This window comes from Melanotaenia boesemani, chromosome 2 (assembly GCF_017639745.1).
Source record: "Melanotaenia boesemani isolate fMelBoe1 chromosome 2, fMelBoe1.pri, whole genome shotgun sequence".
In the NCBI taxonomy this organism is placed as follows: domain Eukaryota; kingdom Metazoa; phylum Chordata; class Actinopteri; order Atheriniformes; family Melanotaeniidae; genus Melanotaenia; species Melanotaenia boesemani.
Window position 1 is genome coordinate 30,942,623 of NC_055683.1, and position 26,767 is coordinate 30,969,389.

Below are 26,767 nucleotides of genomic sequence, written 5' to 3' on the forward strand. Positions count from 1 at the left end.
AAATCAAAAATAACTTTAAAAGATATTGGTGGTATTGACTGTAATGTTCTGATGCACATTTACCAATTCATGTTTATTGCATCTGGATATGTGCTCACCAAGTTTCATTCAACTAACATCTGCACTGAGAAGAAAAACAACTTGTCACCCTGGTCACATCTCATCATAGTACATTTGCACATCCTTGTTAAAAAATTCCAATTATTGCAGGCGGAAAAGGGATGTACTGGAAAGAAGATGACATAGTTACATTGTGACTGACTATGTAAACATGTAGACATGCAAATATCAACTTTGATGCATTTGAATAGAGAAAGCACATTGCCAGGTATTATGAATGACCTGGTACTTCAATAAATGTCAGAATACTGTAACAAGAGCATCCCATCTTCACTACTTTTTACAGACTATAGCTGCAGTTGTGTGTGCATCCTCTGAAAAATAAAAATGACTGGCCACTCTGACTAAAAAAGTCACCTGTTCATAAATTGTAAAACAAAGCTGTCATTTTAGGAGAAGAGAGACATGCTGGATGAAAGGAAACCGTGACAAGTGAAATGTATTTTGAACCTGATGCACACTTTCAGTGGTGGTGTGCAAGCATTGCCAGTTTAGATTATGAAAGGCAAGCGCACAATAATGTTCCAGACAGAAAGAAGGTAAGTGTATCGCTTCTATTTCCCTCCCTACAGACTAGTGTGACCTTGATGCGCTGAAGGTACATTGAGCCCTTGTGTGCAGCAAGGAACACCATTAAAATAATCAATGGGTGGGGAAATGCAATTAAAGAGAGTGCTTGCTCTGAACACTGAGCATGGTGGAGAATAGTGAGAAAGAGAAAGAAAAGGAATTGTAAATGTATGATGAAAAAATATGCATGAACACCATTTTCCAAAGCACAAAAATGAAATGTCATCAATAAAAATAATAATAATAATAAAAGGGATAATCAGTTACAGGCTGGCAAGAGCACACAAATTTACAATTTTAATAACTTTATCTTTGTATTAATACTTCTAAGCTGTCCTGCCAGACACTTGCTTTGAAGAAATATGTTCTTACCACAATGTAGATTTAGTCTTGTTTGAGGTACTGGTTATTAAAAACAAAACTGAAATGCCTCTTAAAAGTATGCCAAATGGTTAAACAAGGTTTAAGTAAATACATTATATGTCACACAGTAGCCATTGGTGTTACATATTAGCCATGTTCTATTGGATTGTATTGTAATTAAGGCATCTTCACAATGAATAAAGGCAAATTTAATACTGCCAGTTAGGCTTCATGTTTCTTTACTTTTATTGTGTGTGTGAGTTTATTTCTTCTAATTGGGTATTGTGAGGTGGTTTTAACAAATCTGTCAATGAACTTTATCTGGTTGATATCAGTAGTGAACAGTACAGGGGTATTAAACTCGATGACGTAAGCATTGCCCGTAACTCAGATGACTTCCAAGCTAGCTGTTCTGTTGAATATACATCCTCCTTCCAAAACTACTGCTTTTGATGGGCCATCAGCAGGGAGGGTTTGTTCAAGGGAACAGCTCAGTTGCGCCAGCAGTAAACACAAGATTCTCAACCAAACTTGCTGTTATATCCCGCCTCTTATTCCTCATGAACGTATTTTGATTGGTTATAGCAGAACTGTCGACTAGTATTGGACATTGAAAGCGTCAATAAAGTAAACGACGGGGTATGTTTGGGTGGAAAAACTGCAGTGTAGGTGGTGGGTTGGGTGACAAGTACTTGCGTCGAAGAAGTGCTTCTCGTGTTGGCAAGAGAATAGCAAGAGTTACAACCTTTTTTTCCGAGTGCGATCCCTCGTTTATGTGGGTAAAACTTTTAGCAAAGGTGTCACTGACTGCTACCGTCAGTGTGTTTTAATTGACAGATAGCCGTTCTTGGCCGAAAAAACTTTCCAAAGAAGTGACAACGATTCAGGTAAGCGACTAAACATCGACTTCTGCATTTGGGAGTTATTTAATAAATTTTATTTTCTTTCTTTCTTTCTTAAAAAAAAAGAAAAAAAAAAAGATCCAAGCTCTTGTCATTGGCGTTCAAGTGTCACGGCAGACCACGTTAAAGCATGCCTGCCTTTGAAGTGCATAACGCTACAAAAACTGCAGTTGCTACACTGTAGCTAGGTCATAAGTTATTCATGCTGGAGAAACATCTTGTGCCCATCGTGTTATATAAGTTAGTGTTTCTACATTTTACTTAAACCTTATGATTGCTGCTTGCATATTTTAAATTAAATGATATTATATTCATTATGCCCAGACTAGGTCTTGTATATTTATGTTTTCAGTTTTGCTCATGTGCTCTAGATTTACTTATCCATGTATAAATTTTAGGGGTTGTGCAAAGAAATATTCCCTTGGGTGCATATTTTGATCCAGTGAAATTCTAGTCGTGATGTATTGTTTGTAATCTGTTGTCACGCCCATCTCCACCAGCACAAGTATTTGATCCCTCTATTCCACAAAGCAAATACGTCAATACTGTAACATAATTTTAACTTTGAGTTACATTTTACAAAAAAGCTCTAGTGATGTAGTTAATTGGTCTACAGCAATATTAGCAGACATTGCTTTTAGATAGAAAATTATTGCTGCTATAGAAAGACACAATAACCTCTATGATTATGTAATGACAACCACTTTATTCTCACACTGGTTTGCAGAAAGAATTCAAAAGAAAACTTGGCATAGTTATGGTTTCCTTTGTTAGTTCAAGGAAGTACTTCCTGGAATATCTCATGACATAATTTAAGGAATCACATTGTTCTTTACCAGTAAGTGCCTGTTATTTGTATGCTTTGGACAGTGGACAAACACACCTAACTTCTCGCTTCTTGCTTTGCATCAATCAATATTTGTGAAACATGAACATCATGCCAAAGATCCCCATCATCTATCATTTTAAATAGACTAAGAGACAATATGTTCAGACTTCAGGGGCCATTAATGTATCAGCTTACATACAAATTAGCCTTTAGATATTTTTTTTTTACTTTTGTTTATAATGAAACTGTACTGTATTTTCTCTGTGACTGTGCACTCCTGATTATTAATCATTCTGATGAGCTTCCTGAAAGGTCTTTGCTCATAAACTACCACATTGATGAGCTGAATCAAAGCAGTGCATTGAGAAAGATGGTAAAAGAAGCAGATGATACAGCAAGACCCTTCCAAACTTAACTCAGCACTCCTCAATAGCTATTATTTTATGGATTGAGACAGTATTTATATATTCAGGAAAATTGAAAGAATTAGCTTTGTGTTGCTCATGAGTTAGCAGTCCTTTGAGTTGATCCCCTTTTGGTTTTAGCATACCAAGAAATTCACACCATAGGTAAGCATCTTTTCACATGTCAGTGAAAGAGGAACATGGCTCATCTGAAAACCATAAGCCTTTGTGACACATATAGTTACGGTTTTAGTATGCTTAAAAAAAAAAAAACCTTATACATTTTTAAGTGAAAATAATTGTTTAAGTCCTGCATTTTCTTGGGACATTGAATTGATTTACTCAAGGGATGGTTATAATTTAAGTTGTATGCAAATGGTTATGATACAGGATGAAATTTTGCAATTAACTACCAGTATACTATGTATGTCTATGTAATCTTATATAGTCCATTACACTACACTTTTTTTCCCCTTTGGAGCTATTTTAATCAGTCAAACGCTGATCAAATTACTAACACTTATACTGTCATATTCTATCAGAATAAGGCCACAATACCAAGAAAGAAGAATAGAGGCTATCATTAGTAATCTGAGTCACATGCGTTATATATCTACAGTTTTTCAGAATTACTACCGTGCTGTGGGGAAAAAGGAAATGAATGTAGCACTGACAAAAGCTAGACAAGACTTGCCTAACTATACACATTTAAGGCTGTCGGTAATGTTGTTTTTAGATGGATAAGTATTGATGATATTAGACTGATTTGTAGAAAGCCAATTAAGGTCTTAGTTTTAATGTTAGCAAATGTTAACAACAGCTTACTCCTTTTTCAGCAAGAGCATTCTAGACTACAGAGAACAAAATGTTGTGTAGTTACTTGTTATGAACATTTCTGTGTAATCAGTTATCAAGGACAAGAGCTTTGGTAAACTGCTAGGTGTATGGGTTAATTCTGTCATGTCCATTCCACAACACAGTATGGTGCAGTGCATATAACCAGTAAACTATTTGGATGATAATGCAACAATATCCACATTGTTATTTAAGCACGGACAAAGGCTTCAGTTTGTCATATTCTATGGTAGGTAATGGAGACAGTTTTTTTGTTAGATTTATATAGTTCCTGTTCATTGTTAGCATGTGGTCTGGATTCCTCCAGGGAGCAATATAACCTGCTCCTGAACCAAAGAGAATGCTGGCAGACCCTATCACATTGATCTCAAGGATAGTACTTGCCTCTGCAAGCAGGTGCTTGACAATTAATGAGAGTATTGCTCAAGTTGCACTATAGGTTTTATGAAAGTAAATATTAAATGACTAATAAAGGGACATTACTCGATGAAATGAAATGATTCTTTGAATTTGAGTCCATGCCTTTGTTGCTTTGTGAAGGCTGATGAAGTGTGGGTTTTCAGTCTTACTAGCAAGCACTTTTGGAGCAAAACCTCAGTCATGATAATTGACTTCTTTCTGCTCAGAAAGCTAACAGCTGTTCGTGTCAGCCTATATTTCTTGGTGGAGGCGTAGTGGTTCAGTGAACAGGAAGTGATTGTGCTGAATAGGAGGCCTCCCACTGGTCTGTCATCATTTTCAGAGAAAACGAGATATTTAGCCATTTCCTGCAGGTTTGAGAGCATTTGTTCTCCTGAAGTGTGGGAGACCATTATCACTGTGTGTCTTCTTAAAGGTCTTCATTTAATTCCTGTTTTTTCTTTTTGGCTTGAGGCAGTGTATGTCAGAATGGCCCAGTGGAACCAGTTACAGCAGCTGGAGACCAGGTATCTGGAGCAGCTCTACCACCTGTACAGTGACAGCTTCCCAATGGAGCTACGGCAGTTTCTTGCCCCATGGATTGAGAGTCAGGACTGGTGAGAAATAATTGAAATCATTGGCTTTGCAATAAAATTACATTTTGTTTTCCTGTATGTTAAGATGAGTAAAACCAATTTCATCTTACGTTTTGAACGGACTGGCAGTAAACCATTTTCCATGACTTCACCATAAGAAGCCACTGTGTTTTTGCATTCATCATCACTCCTTTACTTTTCCCTAGGGTTTGGCAATATAAATATAAAGTTCATATTTTGATATTTTTTTTTTACCCATTTATTTTTTAGGGCTGGGCAACATGAACCAAATCTTACATCTCGATATTTTTTTCCTGAATTACGATATACGATATATATCTCGATATAATTATTTTTTTTTTTTGTCAAGTAACCAAAGCCTTCAGTGCTAAATATACTTTTATTAAGGATCAGCAGCACATGTGCATTAAAACAGCCGACTGAAATGAAAGTACCTTTATGTGAAATTAAATGCTCCTAAAACAAAATAAATTAAAAATACTTTTCAATGAGCATAACAAAAATACAGCTGTGCAAAAAGAAAAGAAAAGATGCTTTTAACTCAAAACAAGATATCTCGATATAAACAATATTCCCTCCTTCTATATTGCGTCTGATAAAGCCTCGATATATGTGAAAATCTCGATATATTGCCCAGCCCTAACTTGCAGAGACTTGGCTTAAATAAGTACACATAAGTTTTAGCGTATTCTGGATTAAACTAAGCTTGCAAGAGGGATGATTAGAGCTAATCTAATACAAAGTTGATTCTTTAATTAATCCTTCTAAGGGGAACGTTTAACTTCTGCTTAGAATTGTTTACTGGGGACATTGGACTATCTGGATTATTTAATTAAAGACCAATATGCATCACCTGCAGACAGGAGGACTCCACTGATTTATTTTGATTAAACAAGCTTTCCAGACCCTTTTTGTATGTAGAAAGGAAATGCTTTAGAGCTAATGTCTCTGCTTCTGCAGCTACCAAGAAGGACCTGCAGCCAGATGCAACACTTCAGTTAGATAAGTAGCATTCAGATGTGGGAGATTTGTTTGTTTTATGATCACTTTCTATTTGATTGTATTTGTCATGTACAAAATGAAAAGTTAATCAAGGCTTGTTTTAAATGTCTTTTACGTAGTTATTGAAACACGCTCATGAATATTTGAATAAACATATATTTATTTGAACTTTTGATATTATTTATTATTAAATTATTATTATATTATTAAGGCCTCATCTTGGCTTACTCTGAACCATCCCTAATGTTCTTACTAAAAGAAACAGGCCTCTAATGTTTTATGTTTTTTTTTTTTTTTTTGTTTTTTCTGAGCTAAAAGTTAAAACACAAAAAGTGAACATTTAAAATCAAAACTTTTAGAGTTCGAAAAGGATTTAGGATGAAGTAAAATACTTTAGTCCAAAACCCCTTTTGTCAATAATAACGTAAATATTGACACTTTCACATCATTTAATCAGGATATTTAAGCACAGTACAAACCATAATACACAATTAAATTAGTACCTTCTCATAATAAATAAATATAAATAATATAGATTGCTTTTAATAAGTCTCAGTCACTTTGTATCTTTATCATTTTTTTTAAAGCTTCCTATTGATTGACATGATTTCATGGCCTCACTGCAGCTTTTCCATAACTGAACCCCTCTGGTAGAGATACAACGAAGTTTAGAGTTTGTTGTTCTCACAAGTGATTTTTTTTCTAACAAAATGTGCTTGTGTTTTTTTTTTCTTATATCTTACAAAGTTTGCACAATATTGTAAAAGCTCTCAAAGGTTTTAAAGAAATTAATTTCTCATGGTTGATGGGAATTTTGTGTGAGAACAAACTGGTTATTTTACCTTCTCTTTTCCAAGGGCCTATGCTGCCAACAAGGAATCACATGCCACCCTGGTTTTCCACAACCTCTTGGGAGAAATAGACCAGCAGTATAGCCGTTTCCTGCAGGAGAACAATGTACTTTACCAACATAACCTGCGCAGGATTAAACAGCATCTGCAGAGCAAATACCTGGAGAAGCCGATGGAGATCGCCCGCATTGTTGCGCGTTGTTTGTGGGAGGAGCAAAGACTGCTGCAGACAGCCACTTCTGCTTCACAGGTACGTAAAATTACTACTTTATACTTGTGATATTACTTGAAAAACAAATGTCATTGATAAGTATGAGTTAGCAAAAATAACTCTACATTTCAACACGTTTCTGAATATCTTGCAGGATGGACAGGCAGCCCATCCAACTGGGACAGTGGTGACAGAGAAGCAGCAAATACTGGAGCACAACCTTCAAGACATCAGGAAGCGAGTGCAGGTTAGTTTGATCGGAGAGTCACAAATTAATATTTTACACTGAGTATCAATACTGATGAATACTGTTAGTAATACTGTTTATCTATAGGATATGGAACAAAAGATGAAGATGCTTGAAAACTTGCAAGATGACTTTGACTTTAATTACAAAACCCTGAAGAGCCAAGGAGGTATGCTCTAGCAAGTTTTTTCAGGTACCTTTTTATAGACGAAAATGAACGCTTATGCTTATCCTCTTTTCAGAATTATCCCAGGACCTAAATGGAAATAGCCAGGCAGCTGCCACTAGACAGAAGATGGCTCAGCTTGAGCAGATGCTGAGTGCTCTGGACCAGCTCAGGAGGGTGGGTGCTAATTCTTTATTGTATTAAAAGCCTGGAGTTTTCTTAAGCCTTCTCAGTGGAGCAAAGGATACAATAATTGGCAAATTGTAGGGTTATAGAGAGTGTGTTGTGTGCTTACACATCTAAGACATTGGCAAAAGGAAAATAGAAAGAACTGGAACGGTACCTCTGTTTGGTTAAGTACACTCCCATTTTGACATACCTGACTAGCACAAATGGAAAGATCACTTTCTTTCCCCTTGTTTATTGTGTGTTGTGCTTGTTATCTTCTAGCAAATTGTGACTGAGATGGGTGGTTTGCTGACTGCCATGGATTATGTACAGAAGAATCTAACAGATGAAGAACTGGCGGACTGGAAGAGAAGACAGCAAATCGCCTGCATTGGAGGCCCACCAAACATATGCCTCGATCGCCTTGAAACATGGTAACCAGTTTTAAGAACAAAAATAGATATTTCTTTAGCTTAACTAACACATTTCTGTTACTTAATTTAGTACGTAAATAATAATAACCAACTTACTCTTGACATTAGACTCCACAATGCTTTGATTATCCTGTGGGTCTTCCTTAATCTTCAAGAGCATTAATGAAAAGGTTACTGATATAATATGCTTGTCAATCAGTATACATCTTAAAAATGTTTTACTAAAACTAAGTTTCTCATCAGGATCACATCCTTGGCTGAGTCCCAGCTTCAGATTCGTCAGCAGATCAAGAAGCTTGAGGAGCTTCAGCAGAAGGTGTCTTACAAAGGAGACCCCATCATTCAGCACCGGCCCGCCCTGGAGGAAAAGATTGTGGATTTGTTCAGAAACCTCATGAAGAGGTACCAAGTTCAGAGTTCCACTCACAAATGAGCGCAGCTTTTAGTATCCAGTTTATAAATTAAATACTGTTTGCCATATATTTTTTAATGACCCTTGCTGAAAATATATTAAATATGATCTTGTTGTTGTTATAGTGCGTTTGTGGTTGAGAGACAGCCATGCATGCCCATGCATCCAGACAGACCTCTGGTCATAAAAACAGGAGTGCAGTTCACAAATAAAGTCAGGTAAGATTTAAGCTCAAGTATCAGAAACACAATGCACTTTTTTACACATTTAATTGGCAACAATTTCTGTTTAAAACTGCAATATTGATATTTTCCTCTTTCTTTTCAAGGCTACTGGTGAAGTTTCCTGAACTCAATTACCAGCTGAAAATTAAAGTTTGCATTGACAAGTGAGTTTTTTTGTTTGTTTGTTTTTCCCATATAAAGTCATATTGGTCTTTGAACATTTAAACAGAATTTGAGTAATGAAAAGAAATGACCACTTATAACTGTTTTATTTTTCAGGGAATCTGGTGATGTGGCTGCAATTAGAGGGTAAGACTTCAGAAACAACCTTTTGAGTATTTGATCAACATCCTTTAAAAGAAGAGTCTTACTTCCTGCCGTACCATTGTGTTCACAGGTCACGTAAATTTAACATCCTTGGCACTAACACAAAAGTTATGAACATGGAGGAATCCAACAATGGCAGCCTGTCAGCAGAATTTAAACACTTGGTGAGTTATTGAAGCAAACATCTTGTTGATTGAAGTGATAAACTTATTTGATAATGGCTCACTGTAGAGCACTGACTTCCTGTATGTTGCAGACCCTGCGGGAACAAAGGTGTGGTAATGGTGGCCGGACTAATAGTGATGTAAGTATCTGTTTAAAAAATTAATGGTTTCAGGATTTTTATTTAGCATGAAATGACGGGTTTTTGATTAAGTGTTAACTTGCTTATTTCTTTAGGCGTCTCTGATTGTAACAGAGGAGCTCCATCTTATCACTTTTGAGACGGAAGTCTATCACCAAGGCCTGAAGATAGACCTGGAGGCGAGTACCCAATTTGTTTTAAGAACTGAGACAGCTCTGCTTATGTAGCTTTACTTTCAAACGCCTCTGAAAGTCACCAAACTCTAAGATATTATTAAATCATATAGACATTTTGTTCACTGATTGCACAATTAGTCACAAAAATCAATGACTCATCTACTAAGTCTCCTGCCCCCGCAATTTGCCACCCCCTCTGCATCTCAGTGATTCTGCCTTTGTTTGCTGAGGTCAGCCCCCTCTGCATCAAAATGCTGTCAAAGGGTCTTCTAGGTGTAAGGGCAGTCTTTTTAAGAGAGCATCCTGAAGGATTCCTGGAATGGGACCGTCTATTGAAATAGAAATGGAAACATTCTCACATCATTGTGTTGAGTTTAGAAAAAATGGAAGTTAGAAAAAACAAAATGTTGTAAACAGAAGCATGCATAAATAGATAAAGAAACACACTGACATGAATTTTCCCTCTTTATGTTCAGACTCATTCCCTGCCAGTGGTAGTCATTTCAAACATTTGCCAAATGCCCAATGCCTGGGCTTCCATTCTGTGGTACAACATGCTTACCAACCACCCAAAGGTAAGAGAGCACCCTCTGGTGGAAAGGTCATAAACTGCAGGAGTTACAGTGGAGTTGTGGATCTGTTTTTATTTATCACAACATAAGACTTTGTATTTATTAGAGACTTCTAGAACTTTTGTTGCTTCAAAAAGACATGATGCATTGGGTCTCTCTCTGCTCAGAATGTGAACTTCTTCACCAAACCTCCAGTGGGGACATGGGACCAGGTGGCTGAAGTCCTGAGTTGGCAATTCTCTTCAACCACCAAAAGAGGCCTGACCATTGAGCAGCTCACCACCCTGGCTGAGAAACTACTTGGTAAGTTAATAAGCCTAAAAGAATCAAGAATTATTTAATTTTTCTTCATATTAACATAAAATGTGTTCTGTCTCTGTCCATGTAGGACCTTCCGTCAACTACTCTGGATGTCAAATCACATGGGCCAAGTTTTGTAAGGTACTTTAAAAAGAAAACCATAAATAGTTTGGTCTGCCTTGTTGACACAGAATAGTCTTGTGAGAGTTGTTTTTTTCCTTCCTCTTTACAGGAAAACATGGCTGGCAAAGGTTTCTCTTTCTGGGTGTGGCTGGACAATATTATTGACCTGGTGAAGAAGTATATCCTTGCACTGTGGAATGAAGGGTGAGAGGTTATTTTTTGTTTACACTGACATGACCGAGAAGTGACTGGAACTGCTAATTATCTTCCTGCCATACTGTGGAAACTATTTGACATGCAAAGGTCAACAGCTCTTCAAAAGGGCTCGCTGTTTTTAAAATCTAGAAGGTATTCATTTGACCTCCTGTTGCCTGTTAACAGGTATATCATGGGTTTTATCAGTAAGGAGAGGGAGCGAGCCATTCTGAGTCCAAAACCTCCTGGCACTTTTCTACTGCGCTTCAGTGAGAGCAGCAAGGAGGGGGGCATTACCTTTACCTGGGTAGAGAAAGACATCAGCGGTGAGCTGTACAAAAGCTTTCTCTCTTTTCCTGTTTTTAAATGAAAGACTTTCTGTTTTTGTTCTGATTCTGAGCTTTCATGCTTGTTCATAGGAAAGACCCAGATCCAGTCAGTGGAGCCGTACACCAAGCAGCAGCTCAACAGCATGTCTTTCGCTGACATCATCATGGGCTACAAGATTATGGATGCCACCAATATCCTGGTTTCACCTCTTGTTTACCTCTATCCTGATATCCACAAAGAGGAAGCTTTCGGGAAATACTGCAGGCCAGAAGCAGCTCACGAACCTGAGGCAGCAGGAGACTCAACAAGTGGTAAGTCACTACCTCATCCTTTGATCTTTTTAGTTATAGAAAAAGAAAAACACTCTTCTCAGGTTTTTTATTCTCAGTATATCTCTATTAATACATTATCATTCTGCTCAGTTTAACACTTTTTTCTCCCAACAGCTATTCAGCCTTACTTAAAGACAAAGTTCATCTGTGTAACCCCGTAAGTAGCCATCTCTCTGCCCTTATCTTTTGGTCTCTAAGTCATAATATTTGCATCCATGCCATCCAGTGACATCTACGTATGCTAGCTCTTATTTTAATTATAATCAGAATCAAAATACTTTGATAATCCCAGAGGAAATTTAAAGATTATATGTTCTTGTCCTAGATGTAAACTTCAAGCAAAATATTCGACCAGTATTTGCATATTTCACAAGAAACGAGAGCAAAGATATTGTCACTTCCAGTGACAGTGCTACAGTCATTGGGGGAACCATCACCATGGTCACACCAGGCGTTGTGAATCCAGAAAGCTGCAGATTTTGTATTGAATCAACTAAAGATGGACTTTTGTTCACGTGGGCCATCTTGCTGTGTTGTGAATTATTATTTGCTATTCTAATATTAACTTCTGTCTTTATTCAAGTAGAAAGGCGCCACATAACTGAATTAGCTGTTTAAGTGTATACTTAAAAAAAAAAAAAACAATTTTTTTTTCACCTAAAAAGGTTTCGTTACCCAAGAAAAATTTATGAAATTCCAAGAATGAAATATTAGACTTTCATAAGTTATATTTAATTAAAAATACTGAATTATTATTGCTTGTTAAATACATAAATAAATGGATAAATACACATGAAGGCAGAGGAGTGAAGTGTCAGTTGCAGGTGAGGGTGCTAGTGTGAGGTTGACTAACATCAGGGGAGTGTGTAATCATGCCAGTTTTGTTTATTTGCATTTTCTTTAGTTAGTTGTGGGTTTGATAGAGTGCTGGTGGATTGTGAGGTCTGCTCAGTGAGATCCTGACCTGTCTCCGTAGGTGTCCTTCCGTGTTCACGGACTTGCCGGACTGTGAGCTGCTTGGGAACGGATTCCCAGGGTAGGCCGCTTGGGGGGGACGTGGCATGTAGGGCTGTTTGTGTATTTTGTCACTTTGTATGTTTCATGGATGAGCTTCACAGATGCTAGAGCTGGAATTGTATCGTTTCTGTTTTTTGTGCCCTACTCACAGCCACTGCTCCTGGTTCTAATACAAGAGCATCTCACTTACCACTCATCAGTTTATTTTTTTTATTTTCTTTCACGTCTCTGCTCCTGCTTACCAGATGTTTTGTCATAATCCTCCTGCCAGAGCCGTTTGCATGAGTTAAACTATCCAAATGACTTTAGCTGTAATTGTTTAAGGCGAAGCGAGTAAAGATTTCAGATTATAATAGTATTATTTTCAAACAAAATTCCATATCAGTGGAAAAGCCAATGCAAGTTGGACAAAAGAAAGAAACATAACAAAAAAAAAACTTAACAAAAAACAAAACAAGGAAAGGGTTTTGTTCATCCTAAAAAGAGAAACTCAGTAATGTTCGATCCACTTAATGCACTGTCCCCAGCAACGGCTGTGATACTGACTGGAAAGTAACTCTTTAACATTCTTCATTGTGTCTTTTGTGCCGCCGTACTCAACATAGCAAAAAACCAGATAAAACCAGTAACTGTCCAGTTTTTTTTTGTTTGTTTTTTTGCTTGATTTGTATGTATTATGGTTTTCACATAAAATACATTTAAAATTAATTCCATTTCACTACAGAAATGAACTACACATCTTCCATCTGGGTTTTTGTTTCTTTCTAAGCATGACATTTCATACTGACAAAATCGGGGGTTATAAATAAATAGTGACTCATTTACTAATAAAACTGATACATTTACAAAAGCAGAAGCACAAGTGTTTCACTTGTGGCAGCCACGTTAGCATGATGTTATCAGACTTGCTCATCTCATGGTAAACTGTTGAGACAAAGACGTTGTATTAGTTATACTAAATGTAACACATTAACTCTCAGTGTTGTGTATTTTGTTTATCTGTTCACAGCACAAACTTGGGAAACACCAGTGACCTGTTCCCCATGTCCCCTCGCACTCTCGACTCTCTGATGCACAATGACCCTGAAGCTAATCCAGGAAATTTGGGTGAGTCACTTACTGCCTCCACACACATGTATTTATATATGTGAGGACACTCATTTACATATTGAATTCCCAACTGTGTCCTTTTTAACCTTTTTATTATCAAAACCAAGTGCCTCAAATAACATTATACATAAAAATAATTAACCTGTTGTGTTGACATTAATACACAGCTGCTATTAACTGCTTCTTTTTTCGTATTTTGTAGATTCACTCACTTCGGACATGGATGTAGCATCACCTATGTAAATGTAATTATCACCCTCACCAGTTTCTTTTTTTTCTCATTGGGATCTGCTTTTATGTGAAGCAATGATTTATTTCTCACTCTGTACACACAGAATGCCTGTACAGTTTATTTCTTTTTTCTGTGTTTAGAAAAAATTTAATAAAAAGAATTTTCACGGAATAGGGAGGATGAAAGAATTTGAGATATGTTCCTTTTTTTAAAAAAAAAAAAAAAAAAAAAAAAAAAAGGGGAAAAAAATTGCCTCTTATGTACTTTTGGACTATCCTGTAGCCAAGTGTGAGAGTCTTAATAGTGTATGCTGACTGGTTGTATTTTAAGCAACATTTTGTCTCTGCTTTTGTTTGTTTTTAAGTGTCTTAAAACATATACACATAAGGAATTATATTTTTGAGAATGTTGTATTTGTGCTTTGTTGACATTTTAAATGGTTATGAATTAATGTGTTTTCTTTGAATACAGAAATGCAATGAGTTAAATTGTTGTATAAGCTATGTGCTGCTTTAGAATTGTACTGGTACTTAATGGTCTTTTTCCACAATGTCCCTGCCAAATGTGTGATGTTACAGTGGTTCCTCCTTATCATGGTTAAAATAGTTTCTGTTTCATGATGATTTTTACACAGAACAGAACATATATTTCTCAGAGCCACTTCAACGGTGTAATAGAAAATGATCTAGGGATTTTCAGAACTCATTAGGTTTTTTCTGTAAACTTATTTCCTCCTTATACTGCTGTGTGAAAAGTATTAAGTGTAAATGTAGATGAGTTTCTCTCACTCAAATGCTGTTTTGTTTTTTTTAATCAAATGAAATGGGTTTGGTTTTAAAATCTGTAGTTGAATATTCTTGTTTTGCCTGATTTCACCTGGTATTATGAGACATGAAGAGTGCACACAATTAAATGTGTAGTATTTTTCTTTAATCTTCAACATTGATTAGTTAACCTTTTCACAGTGCCAGCAAGAGGTTTCTTTGTTTTTTCGTGGAGATGCTTATTTTCCTGCCGCCGATGGCCAGCACTAGTGTCACTAACTCTTTATTTTTTGACGCTGTTATTTGCTATGTTTAACTTGTATTTTAGTGCTTTGCCAGAATGCACACTGGTGAGATAAAAAAAATAGTTCGGATACTGCAGAGGAGAAAATAGTAGATCTAAAACTCTTGCTTAGCATATATTACCCGTTTTTTATTGTTTTTTTTTTTTTCCTATAAATTGACAATAGCACACTAAATGGCTTCTCAGTTCAATAGCATAGTATTTAAATTGTAAATAAATCATTTTAATTAATCAATCTTGTCAACATTTACTGGGTTTGGAACAGGATTACATTGAAACACCACAAGCGACTGGAAATGTACTTTTGACTTCTTTTTATACCATGTGAGAATCTTTAGTTTGCTATATTCTCAACAGGTAGTAACATCACACCCTGCTTACTCTGTAAATCGTGCCAGCAAGAGGTTATATGAATAACATCATTAATACTTTTATTATTACTATTTATTGTCATTTTTACAAGTTTGTCTCCGTCGTCCGATCGGAGAGAACGTGCATGCACCTCCAGACAACCCTTTGAGTTTATAAGTTTCCTCGGGTGTTTGTAGCTGTTCAGGTCAATCAGAGAGGCAGTTTTCAGAATTCATTTTAGCCTCAGCCTTTTCTTTTATGCCCATTTTATAAATTGGAGCACCACTGCTGATATGGAGACACCTACATTGAGGATGCAAAACTTAACACTTTCTACTTAATAGCCTGAAAAGGTAAATAGTATGTTTTGTAAAAATTGTGGTATGGACTATGTTTTATCAGCAGGTTGATTATAGCTGGAGGACAAACAAGTAAGGTGAAAAAGGACATCAGATGTGTTTTTGATTTTATCTGACTGATGAGAGTTGTAGCAATTTTGCCAGTTGAAAGGAAAATGTTTCATGTTAGTTATTTTCAAACAGAGAATAACTAATGCTGCGCTGGCAGCATATTCATGGACCACAGCTCCATGCTTCACATCAGAGTGGACTAAGACTTAATAAGTTAGAAGTAAGTGAAGCAGGAAAGCTTGCCTTTAATGTGTATCCCAGTTAAAAAATGTCATTTGGTTTAGTATTTGGTTACATTCTAGTTTCAAAGATTAAATGTCTGAGTTAGTCATTTAAAAAAAAAAAAAAAAAAAAAGTAATGCTAAATTTATTCAAGCGCTGACATTGAGCTGCAGGATCAAATGATTTTTTTGAGGAAATCCCTTGATTGTTTGCTTGGCACATATAAGAATTAAAAATAGAAGTATGTTTTTCATACATGAAACACTCTGAATTAGGAATTTTTAATCATGTTACAACAGGAAAAACAGCTGTATGTAAATAAATCAACTGTCTGAGTTTAACCGCTGCGTCGTGGTCTTGCTGTTCTGCACTGCATGTTCATCACACGTAAGAGTGCCAGTTTGCTCAGCTCTGCTGTGTATTTGGAATATACTCCAAATATAAAACAAATGAAGATGTATGATGCTACGTGGCCCAACTTGGCTCATAGCTGAACTCTAAAGCTCAGTTCAGTAGTTTAGTATCCTAATTTAATTTATGCTACAGAATGACAAAGAAAAAATGCTCCTTTGATTCAGAGGAGCAAAAATAAAGGTTTTTGTAAAGTAAACTTAATTCTAAAGTTTAAGCAAAAGCCAGTCACAGTAGCAGTAAGAGCAAACTGACCGGCTGAATACCAGGAACGAAAAAATAAAGAGTTCATGACTGGAATTAGAAGCGCTAACAATACACCCCAGTAAAGAAGAAATTGCTCAAAAAAAGCTCTGAAAGTTGATGACGTGCAGAGCGGCAGTGAATGTGAACTAGAACATTTCTTTTGATCTTATCTTTTATGAGCTTTCCCACACTAAATTTGTGAAAGTTAAGCATTTTGACCTGCTCACTCTTGGATGAAAGTGAATTAAATAACATTTGCACAGATAATTAAACCCGCATCCTTTTAAATTAAAGGTAAAAGAATATCAAGTAGAACAATGCACAGAGCAAATTTGTTTTTCTCCCTGAAATCTTTGTTTCACCATGGAGATAAAACACACAAAAAAGACCATTATAATAAAACTTCAAAAAACAAAAAATGAGAAGACCTTTAGGAGCTTTAGAGATGAGCTGTCACAATGGTTCCTAATTTTAGGGGAAGAATTTCTCTTCAATACATGTTCACTGGACTTCCCTGCCTGGAAACCCCACATTATTCATGTGCACCTCTGCTTCTTTCACACAGCCGTGATGTGATCAGCAGTGTTATGGCTGCCAGTATTCCCATGAGTCCTACTGAGAGTACGTAACAGCTGAGATAAAACTGTAAACAAACAGAAGAAGGCAGTTTCTGCATCACTGATGTTCTGCCTTGCTCAACAGCACCAGCTCACATAGCTTTGTGTTTTTCTGGTTTGCCTAGGGTATAGGAAATAAACACAGATGGGCTTGCCGAGATGAGGGGGTGTTGAGATGTGCAGCTATTACTGTCAACAGCTGCTGACTCAGCTGTCTGGGGAAGCAACTGTCACCCTTCAGTTTTGGCCTGCATCCAATCAAACGCAAGAATCAAGCAGACTGCATGTGTTGTGTGTTCAACTGAGAATGACAGCAGCTATAAAAGATGACTGTTTGAGGTGGATCTATGGAAGTGATGTCATTAAACTCTGCAGCAAGAAGGGGGGCTTTTCATCGACAACAGTCAAAACTTTCTTCTTTTTCTTTTTCTTTTTCTGTAGTCCTTAATATTTAAGTATGAAGACATACTTAAATATTAAGGACTATATTTGGACTTTATGGGTTAAGCCACATGAATTTATTAAATTTAATTAAATAGACCACAATATTTACTGGTGGATGTGGTCTTTTTCTATTTTTGTGTAGCTCTATATGCATAGTGCCCTTGAGGCACTCATAGTCTTCTAATTAATTTTGGCAGGTTTATCTTTGGTGTCTGCCATCCTCAGTTTTTTGGTTCTCAGTCTGGGTCTAATAGACAAGTTATGATGAGAAATATGAAAAAAATGTAAAGTTCAAGTCAGTAATGTTTTAAACAAGTAATTTCTGCTTTTGAAAGCCTAAATAATGCTTTAACTAAGAGGAACACATGAGATTGAGGTTTCATGGCAAATAATATTTTAAATTAACTACAGAAAAGAGAGAGAAAATAGAAAAGCTTTTGACATTATGATTACATTTAAATCATTAGGACAGAGAAGCTAATCACCAGAGGGCGTCGCCATTTTCCATGTTGAGAGTGAAGCACCGAGTTGAAAAGAAGATTTAGGTTATTGTGAATTTGACTAAATCAGACCGAGCGATTTGTTGTCAACCTTTTAGCAGCTATTATTATTATTATTATTATTTTATTATTATTATTATTATTATTATTATTATTATTATTATTATTATTATTATTATTATTATTATCTACAACGCTGAACGACGTTAAGTGATTGTTTTTATTTGTATTTGGTAAGAGGCTGTAAATTGTTGCACCAGATATTATTGCCAAGCTTGATCAAAGTCTTTTGGGGTAGATTGCTCTGGGCACTACTTGCCTCAAATTAAGATTCTATATGTAGACCTATCCCACAATAAATGACTAGGTTCCTTTTTTTTTTTTTTGCTACTGCTTTCACCTCAAATGCCCAGAATTCAGTCATCACATAGACATCCGCAGAAACGGGCTCCTGACAGATGTACAAGTATCGCCGGAAGTGGGCGGTTAGTCAAAGACAGGCAGAGTCTGAGAGCCGTGAACTGTATAGAGAACTGTTGGGAACGGAACTGACTAACGGAGAAATTCCCGTTGTAGGTTGCTCACGTCGCTGTGCACTCTCCCCTCATTTTATGAAAAAGGACAGCAACTTTACTCGCTCCATAGAGGTGAGTGTCGCAGTTTAATTTGTTTGAAAGCGTTTTATGTGCGGAGGTGAATGTCCGCGCCTCGTCGCTCTGACTCTCTCCGTGGCGAAATGATATTCTGACAGCGATTTGTAAACAAACTGCGAGTGCAACAGCGCTCCTCCGTCCGAAGACGCCGAGAACCAAACTAGATGCATATAAGAAAAAAATTGTGTTTGGTTTTGATTGTGTGTTACTTTTCTTTCTTTTCGTTGAATCAACAGGCAGGTTCCCCTTTAGAAAAGAGTCTCTCTAACATATAGCGTGTCTATATTATCACGGGCTGACAGCGTGTCCGCGCAGCCCCACTGTCATCTTACTTGTTGACATTGATCTTGTATAATTAGAGATAGCCCTTTAAAATATGCGTGTAAAGCGAACATTGGACTAAAAATTCTTACTGTGGGCTATAACAGTGTCACACTGTAGTAACATAGCCTCTATATAAATATATATTTTTTTATTTTTAAACTAAGTTTTCTTTAGGTTCAAGCTAGCCTCTCTCTCAGCCTCACATACTTTGAGCAGGCTTAACCCTACTGTGCGTCTCTACACGAGACATCAAGTCTCGATGTGAAATAGGACCATAAAGATAACCAGTGTGTACCAGACACGCACGGTTTTGACGTGCTGGAAGCCTGTAAATGGTCTACTTTGGAGCCAGTTGTGTCATAATGCTTCAAAAGTGACATCCTTTGAACTACCGCTACATGCTGCTACTTTATGCTGCTCTAGTTTCAGTTTTTGGGAAATAAGCTACAGTTATTTGACAGTGTCTTTTAGAAAAGTAGCTTACCAACTACCACTGTTTATACAACAACATAGACCCCTTCCTACATATAGAGATCATATTAAAACTAGTAATAATTTAGGTTTATGTAAGAATAAAAAAAAAACATGAATATAAAAAACTTTAAACAACCTTATAATAGAGTGATAGTCTTCATCAGGTTTGCGCAATCCATTTGAACTTTACCTACCAAATGTATGATAGTGTAAAACATTTCGTTCCCTGTTTGTTATGTGTTGATATGTGAAAACGCATCAAAGGACGGTTTATAAAGGTCAAAACAAAGCAGACTGTCAAAGCTGGAAGGGAGAACTTGTGATGCAAGACCCTGGTGTTTTTGTGAGCTTAAAGTCAGAATTTAAATGTCACAGATGTTTTGATGTGTATTTGTCATTTCCAAGAATACCTTGCGCTTTGAGAGAGTACATTTGTACTTATTTATGTGTGACTATACAAATAAGCTTACCTTCAGTGGCTGCAGCTTCATGATATCGTTTGTGATTTTGTTGCACTCTGAATACTGAAAAAGAGAGAGAGAAATTCTGGACTGCTACAGTCAAGCTGGCACTGCCTCATACACTCCTATGACTCAGAGTAATTGAAAATGTGATAATTTGTTCCGCCCTGTGTGATAATTCCTCCTTGTTACCTGAACTGTGTTTGAATGTTTTTTCCTTATCACAGCTATAGGGGTTGTTATAGTGATACCTTCCCATTTTGATCCTAGGTGTTTTTTTTAAGTTGTACTGAAACTTGTCATTTAATTACAAAAGCAAAAGAATCAGCAACTGCAGTAATTAGTTCATCATGTTATTCTTTGAGGTATTTCTGGTTTTGCTCCACTGGTTTTGGACAAAAGGAATTTCAGGTTATCATCTTGGGCTCTTTGACGCAGAGATGAGAATTTTGTTGTCTTTTTTTTTACCTTTTTATTTTTGGTTTTAACTCCAGACTCATCTTCCCTCATTCTGTGGTTAGTTATTTTTCATTTATCATTTGTGTGTGTGTGTGTCCACTCTTTCAACCAACATATCAGTCAAGCTGCAATCTCTTGGAAATAACAATCCATACTTTTTTTGTGGCATTTAACCCTGTTGGCAAGCACAGTGTTACCCTGCATGCCCCCTCTTTCACTGCACTGCATGGTACACAGGGATGGAGGGTTTCCCTGGATTTCTGTGAAAAGGATTGGAATGGGAACATGGCTTGCTGGCTAGACCTGAATTGGCTGGCACACAGTGTCCCAAACAACCAGACCCTGATGCAGGAGGAATGGTGACAGGGGAAATAGGGGAACCCAATATTTTATCCTGCAAACTCTCTGTTCCATGTGCTCACAGCATTGTGTATCCTTTAGTTTGTGTGTGATTCTCACCTGCAGGCAGACAACTGTAGACGTCAGTGAGCCTGGACAGTATGATAAGAAGTTTTGAGTATTATAATTGAAAATAACAGCAAAGGAGTTGCCTTCTCAACATTATTATTAAACTTGATTATAGTTTTAACTCTTGTATTTTAAACTTAACTGTTTTATCTCTCATATTTTATATATTTGAGAGAAATTAAATACATTTTATGCATTAATATTAGTATTTGAGTGTTTTATGCTGTTATTTGCAAAAATTGTAAAGGATCGTGCAAGGCAAATGGTGTTGGCATGTGTAAAATAATTTTGCCTTACCTAGACATCATGATTAGCTGGAAATTAGCAGAGTAGAACAGAGGTTTTGATCTGACTAAGCTTTGAGTCAAAGGTGAGGTGTGAGAATCAGTTATGCACTAATGACTGTATTAGCATGGGGCTTCTTGTCATTCTGAACTGCTTAGTACAAGATGGATAGGTGATCGATTTAAATGGAAGGAGACCCAGAAATGTTCTTTGCCTGTGACCTGGTTCTGTGGTGATACTTTTTATACAAATAAAATCAAAGTCATGAAAACTGTAAAACATAATCTCTCATAGACAAACAGGGGTCAGATCTATACAGAGTAAAATAGAAAGGGAAACATATTCAAAGGGAAGTGATGAGGAAGCATGTGGTGTAATGCATGCTAACCTCCTCCCCCTTTCAGTTGGGCTAACGCTAATCCACTGGTCACGTGACAATGAGCTTTTAGCCTGGTATAGGCCAGGAGTGCTCTGATCCATCTGTCGAATAAGGTTGCTGATTGTTGGCATCCACAGTGTGTCCCTTGACTGCTACCCACTCTGCACAAGACTCATATGTGATTTCCACTAACTTTTTACTTCTTCAGGTTTATAATATCAGTTTCATGAGATTTTCCCTCCTTGACTTAGTTACTCCTCAATTATGCTGTGTTCCTCTGTCTATATCTTTGTCTAGCTTTCTGTAAATTCTCATTTGTGCAATGAGTAGGTGGGAGGGGGGAATGACCATCAACCCCTCCAGACACTGACAGGCATGATAAGGCTTTTGGTTATTATCTCATTGACACAAGAATAGGATAAACATTCTAAAACTAGTGTTCTGAGCAACATGAACAGAGTCACAGATCAGGAGAGTGTATAGCTACTTTAACACCACTGAATTTTGCTTAGCATGCTTCTGCATATTTTGCTTTTATTTTGTATCATGCAAGGATATGTTGAGCAAAGGTCAGCTCACAATAGACTTGGAAAAGATAAACGTTGTCTGGACTGTAATTTTCTGTGTACACAATACTCGCCTTCAAGCATCAACATATAGGACCAAAATGCAGTTGCAGCTAATTGCCGTAGCACCATTGCACAAGGCCTGACCCACAAGGGTTTAAAGTATTATTCTTGTTGCCACGTCTAAAGGCTACTTTAAAGTAATTTTTGGAATGTATGACTACAGATTCTGACCAAAGTTCAGCAAATCATGTTGAAAGTCTGAAATAATACTACATTGAGGTTTGATCCATGGTGTTTTGGCTTCAGTAACAGATACAGTGAGGACTGGGAGCTTGAATGATAGTGAAAAACAGTTTGTGCAGAACTTGCAAATTACATTTTTAAAGAATCCCTTGAGCAGTTAGGAAATATGATAGAAGAGTGAGTTTTCCCCCTCTGCAATCCCAGAATTGCTTTTTGTAGCTCAGTCACTATGAGCAAAACACATGTGCTTGTTACTTAAATCTTCTATCATGATGGTTTTTAAAAAAGCAAGGCATTGGTGAAAATAAAGGTTTCAGTATTTGATCTTCTACCAAGACTTTTGTCATAGTGGTGTTGGAGGGTAACGCTGGGCAACTTCTTACATCTTTTATTAATGCCTAAGGCCTTGAATCATGCTTCATCTCTCATGCATGAATTATGTGAACGAATAGCTTCATCTGTGCCCTTAAGGAAATTGAATCATGTGAGTTCTGACACATGAAAAGAAGAAGAAACGCTTTGTTTGCTAAGCACAGGCCATGTGTAGCAAATGCTCTCAATGATAAGCAGTGCAATCATCATTTGCTGTATTTGTAAAGAAGTTAAACTATCCATAATAACAGCTCAAGTTGTTCTCCAGTCTGATTTACAAAGTGGAAATCCATAAGAACTATGTACAAGCAAGTTAAGAGGAGCACATGGTAAGAATGGCATGATATTGATCAATCTTTTTAATTATACCTGATTTCGGAATAGGAACAACTTATCATTTCTGCTGACAAGTGACAAAGATTGCAAATAAGCTGTGCATGTGCAGAAATAACTTTAAATTCATGCTCCAATGTCAAAGTTGACATTAAATTCCAGTTTGCAGCAGTGTGAGCATTTTAGTTTTCCTCCAGCAACATTTACCCTATTGATCATGACTTTATATGGGTGTCCTGTTGGCCTACTTATGGAAGTGGTATAATTCATCTCATAGATGGAGCTGGGAAGTGCGCTGCTATTAGTCTGTGTTAGTTAGATGGGGATAGCTTCAGTAATACTTATTAGTTTTGAACCAGCATAAGAATTTGAAGTGCACTCATAAATGTGACATAATTTATGCTACTATTTCGCTGCGTTAATTTATTGCAAATCTCTTTGCATTCAGTGATGCATAAGAGTTTGCAGTACTGCTGTTTAAGCACAGCTGTGTTGTATCAGAGTTTACATACTGTGCATTGTGTATTTGGTTATTGATGTAATTCACTGGACTCTAATGTCACATGTCCATGTTTAAACACCACTTTATGTTGTAAATATTTAAAACACTACTTAAAACTAAGTGGCAAGTGTTAGCAATGTGTTTCAAACTGCATTGATGTTGTAGTCTGTATTTATTTCATTGATCAACATTCAATCCATACAAATTGTGCCACAAATTAATCAGTAATATTCTGTCGCTTTTGAAGTGTGTCTACTTTAGGTAGGTGGTCCATACTTCAGAGCTTATGCTGACTAATTTGTGTAATATGAACTTGGTTGAAGTACAAATGACCTCACTTTGTAAGGCTATTAGGTGTATAGCCTCATCCTGCTCTTCTTATCCTTATTGGCTCATGTTTACACCCTAACACTTGTATCTCACAGAATATCGGTTCCTGATATGCAATGTAACCTGAGGCTGGGATAACTGATAAGAAACCCAGGATGAAAAAGCCACTGCTGGCCATATCTCAGTGAATTTGAATCAATTATAAACTCAGTCACTTGATGCATTTTAATACAAACTTTAGTCAAAGCCTGTGTTTTGCAGATATATATAAACGAGCTGGGTAGGATTTCCCAGATTGAAGGGGAACACTATTATCAGGTAGGTGCAGTTTGTCACTGAATGAATTGGCTTCTTTTAATTAATTCTGGCTTATGGAAGCTCTCTGCTTTATATTCCATATCTCAGGTTAGCTATACATCGTCTGGTCTGTGTCTATTTTAAATCTGTCATATGCAGCTTCACTTTAAGGCAGAATTGTAGCTCAATCCCACCTCCCTCATCTCCAGTCAGTCATTTTCACACCCCAGCACATGTCACTTTAATGAGGTTTCTATCCTGATGTAACCTGAGGCTATGTAACTGCCTCTGCCACCACAGGTAAAGAAAGCAAGACAGCAGACGGGAAAGAAACCCGCACAAAATGCTACTATATCAGTTTATCATGGTTTCTGCCCTTAACTCCGAGGGTGCAGAAGCTTTCATTCAGTTGGTAATTTTTTCAAATGCACTCTTATTGATTGGCTTTCTCTACAGCAGTTAGAACGTCCAAGCTCCCATAAGCGAAGATTGATATATGCTTGTTATTGGTGTTTTTACATGAGAAACAAATGTAAATCTGCTGCATGTAGATAATTTTAGTAGGTTTTTTTTCAGAAACCTGTTGGGTTTCTGAAATGTTTTCTGTTTGAAAAGCTTTGTAGCTAAAACAGGTTTCTATAAGATCTGTGTGTTTGAAATGAGCAGGATGAGAGTTAACTGGTGTTGCTGCCACTATGTTCAAGCCTATAACAGGCTTACACCAAAGGAGATAGAATCAGTGTATAGCTCACCAGCAAATAATTATCTTTTCAGAATAGGGGTGGTGTTTGAAGGAGGTTAGAATGAAGAGGAAACATGCTATCAAAACATTTTAATGTCATTAAATCTGTTATAAAACACAAGTTTTAGCTCAGTTGTTTGAATGCTCATTTGTGAGTCTTTTTTTTCATTTAAATACTAGATTGAAGTCATTATAAGGAATAAAAGATACTTGATAATGGATGTTCTTTTGTGTCTGCAGAGTTAACATACTCTAATGAGCATTTCATTAAAAAGTTAATAGGATAACATTAAAAAAAGAGAAAAAGACTTCTCAATTATTGATGCTTATGATTTATATTTGTGTGCATGGTGGATTAGAGTGTGTTGGATTAGAGGTGAATGATATAAATACTGGCTTTGTCAAACTAATCCAGTGTCCCTCTTTATACTATCATAGAAGTGCGTGAGCATGCTGCTGCATACTCTGCATACAAGAAACAGGCTGAAAGAACACATATTTGGCTTGTGATTAAAGTAAAGTAGCAGAGTACAATATACAACAAGTATAACAAGAGCACATGTACAATATAATACATAGTAAAAATTTGGATTTGTGATACTGCTATCCCGAATTGATCCTTTGAGCTCATCTCTTTCCAAAGCAGTTCATGCCAAACGATGCTCAGAAGAAATGTGCACATCTCCAGCAAACCTACCACCCATGCAACAAATCAAATGTCTTTATGTGTGAGGTTGCAGTTTTTATTGCTGAGTCTAGATATTAATTTGGCACAAGTAAAGATTGACTTCCCTTTTTTGTTGTGATGTATTGTCTGCAAATGTTTGCTTAGCTTCTAGTTTCAGTCACAATAAAATAAGCTATTAAATGAAGTAAAATATGACTGTGATCAGGTAGAAGTGTAACTAAGACTTAACAGCCATTAGATCAACATAATCTCTTCTCTTTCAGTCTTTATCTAGACATTAAAAAACCATAAGGGATTCTAATCTGTCTGAAATCTGTGACTATTAGATCACAATCTGTTGTTGTATGTCCTCTTCAACCTCTAATGCATTATGTTTTCATCAGTCACATGAGGGGGGTTGGGAACAGTGTATAAGATACTGTATGCCTCTATATAAATACATAATGGATAAATGATGTATTTTAATAGCATTAGACTTTCTCAGTCTTTGTCATCTCTTACATGACTATTTATGAACGTTTATCAGAAATTTTAATTATAGTAGAGAAATAAATATAAACATGATAAAATTGGGTAAAAAATGTGTTGTGTGGAGTTGGTTTGTTTAGTTGTCTTCCTACATTCCTATTTAAAAATTGGCAACAACCCCTTCACTGGCACTGAAAAGGCTATATGCTTGTCTTTAAAAGCAACTTTCAACCCTCTTCCCCTTAACACTAGAAGTCCCAGAGAGGGGTCAATTGACCTTTCTACCTTTACAACCCAGAGATGGGTCGATTGACCAGTAGGATTTTAGCTAAAATCCTGTCTTAAGCTGCGAACAGCTTCTTTTGTTTGTAGACGAGTCAATTACTGGCACACCCCAGGAGGGCGCATACTTAGGGGAGACACTGTAGACTCTTGAAACTGGACTGTCAACTTTTGCCCAAAGCTTGGCTTGAGACACTGCTTGGTCCCCTGAGTATGAGATTGGAGTAGACCTCAAACAGATTCAGAAAGGTTTTCCTGCATTCTAGTATATTTCAAATAATTAAAAATATATTTGATATGATATATGATATATACCTCCTCGACACATTTGTGTGCTTTTAGAAGAAAAAAAAAAGATAATCATTGTGGGCCTTCAA

The 26,767-nt window shown here is 36.6% G+C and overlaps 2 protein-coding genes across 5 annotated transcripts in view; both read left to right on the top strand.

The window, feature by feature from the left end:
* Nucleotides 1-1,727: 1,727 nt before the first annotated feature.
* stat3 (signal transducer and activator of transcription 3 (acute-phase response factor)) lies at nt 1,728-16,184 on the top strand. 3 transcript variants are annotated; one of them, XM_041970377.1, is made up of 24 exons: nt 1,728-1,940; nt 4,917-5,059; nt 6,919-7,162; nt 7,278-7,370; nt 7,458-7,539; nt 7,613-7,713; nt 7,987-8,138; nt 8,382-8,540; nt 8,676-8,768; nt 8,879-8,938; nt 9,054-9,083; nt 9,172-9,265; nt 9,358-9,405; nt 9,501-9,584; nt 10,058-10,156; nt 10,321-10,456; nt 10,542-10,594; nt 10,686-10,780; nt 10,958-11,097; nt 11,191-11,412; nt 11,548-11,590; nt 12,410-12,469; nt 13,460-13,557; nt 13,763-16,184. In XM_041970377.1, exons 2-24 carry the CDS (start codon nt 4,932-4,934, stop codon nt 13,801-13,803), a joined length of 2,355 nt encoding a protein of 784 aa, XP_041826311.1. In that variant the 5' UTR covers nt 1,728-1,940; nt 4,917-4,931; the 3' UTR covers nt 13,804-16,184. The 3 variants fall into 3 exon arrangements, with proteins under 3 accessions (XP_041826311.1, XP_041826306.1, XP_041826322.1); XM_041970372.1 differs by having other exon boundaries at nt 4,921-5,059; XM_041970388.1 differs by lacking the exon at nt 12,410-12,469 and having other exon boundaries at nt 1,729-1,940; nt 4,921-5,059.
* Nucleotides 16,185-18,547: 2,363 nt separating this feature from the next.
* stat5a (signal transducer and activator of transcription 5a) overlaps nt 18,548-26,767 on the top strand; it is a 67,974-nt gene continuing 59,754 nt past the window's right edge. Inside the window, exon 1 of one of the 2 annotated variants that reach the window (XM_041970364.1) lies at nt 18,548-18,708. The gene's annotated coding sequence lies outside the window, so the exon portion shown is untranslated. The remainder of the gene's footprint in view (nt 18,709-26,767) is intronic. The other variant, XM_041970357.1, reaches the window with a different exon arrangement.

Coding starts and splice junctions, on each gene's coding strand:
- stat3 (XM_041970377.1), top strand. CDS start 4,932: ATGGCCCAGTGGAACCAGTTACAGCAGCTGGAGACCAGGTATCTGGAG. Junction 7,371..7,457: donor ACATCAGGAAGCGAGTGCAG/GTTAGTTTGATC, acceptor GTTTATCTATAG/GATATGGAACAAAAGATGAA. Junction 7,540..7,612: donor AACCCTGAAGAGCCAAGGAG/GTATGCTCTAGC, acceptor TCCTCTTTTCAG/AATTATCCCAGGACCTAAAT.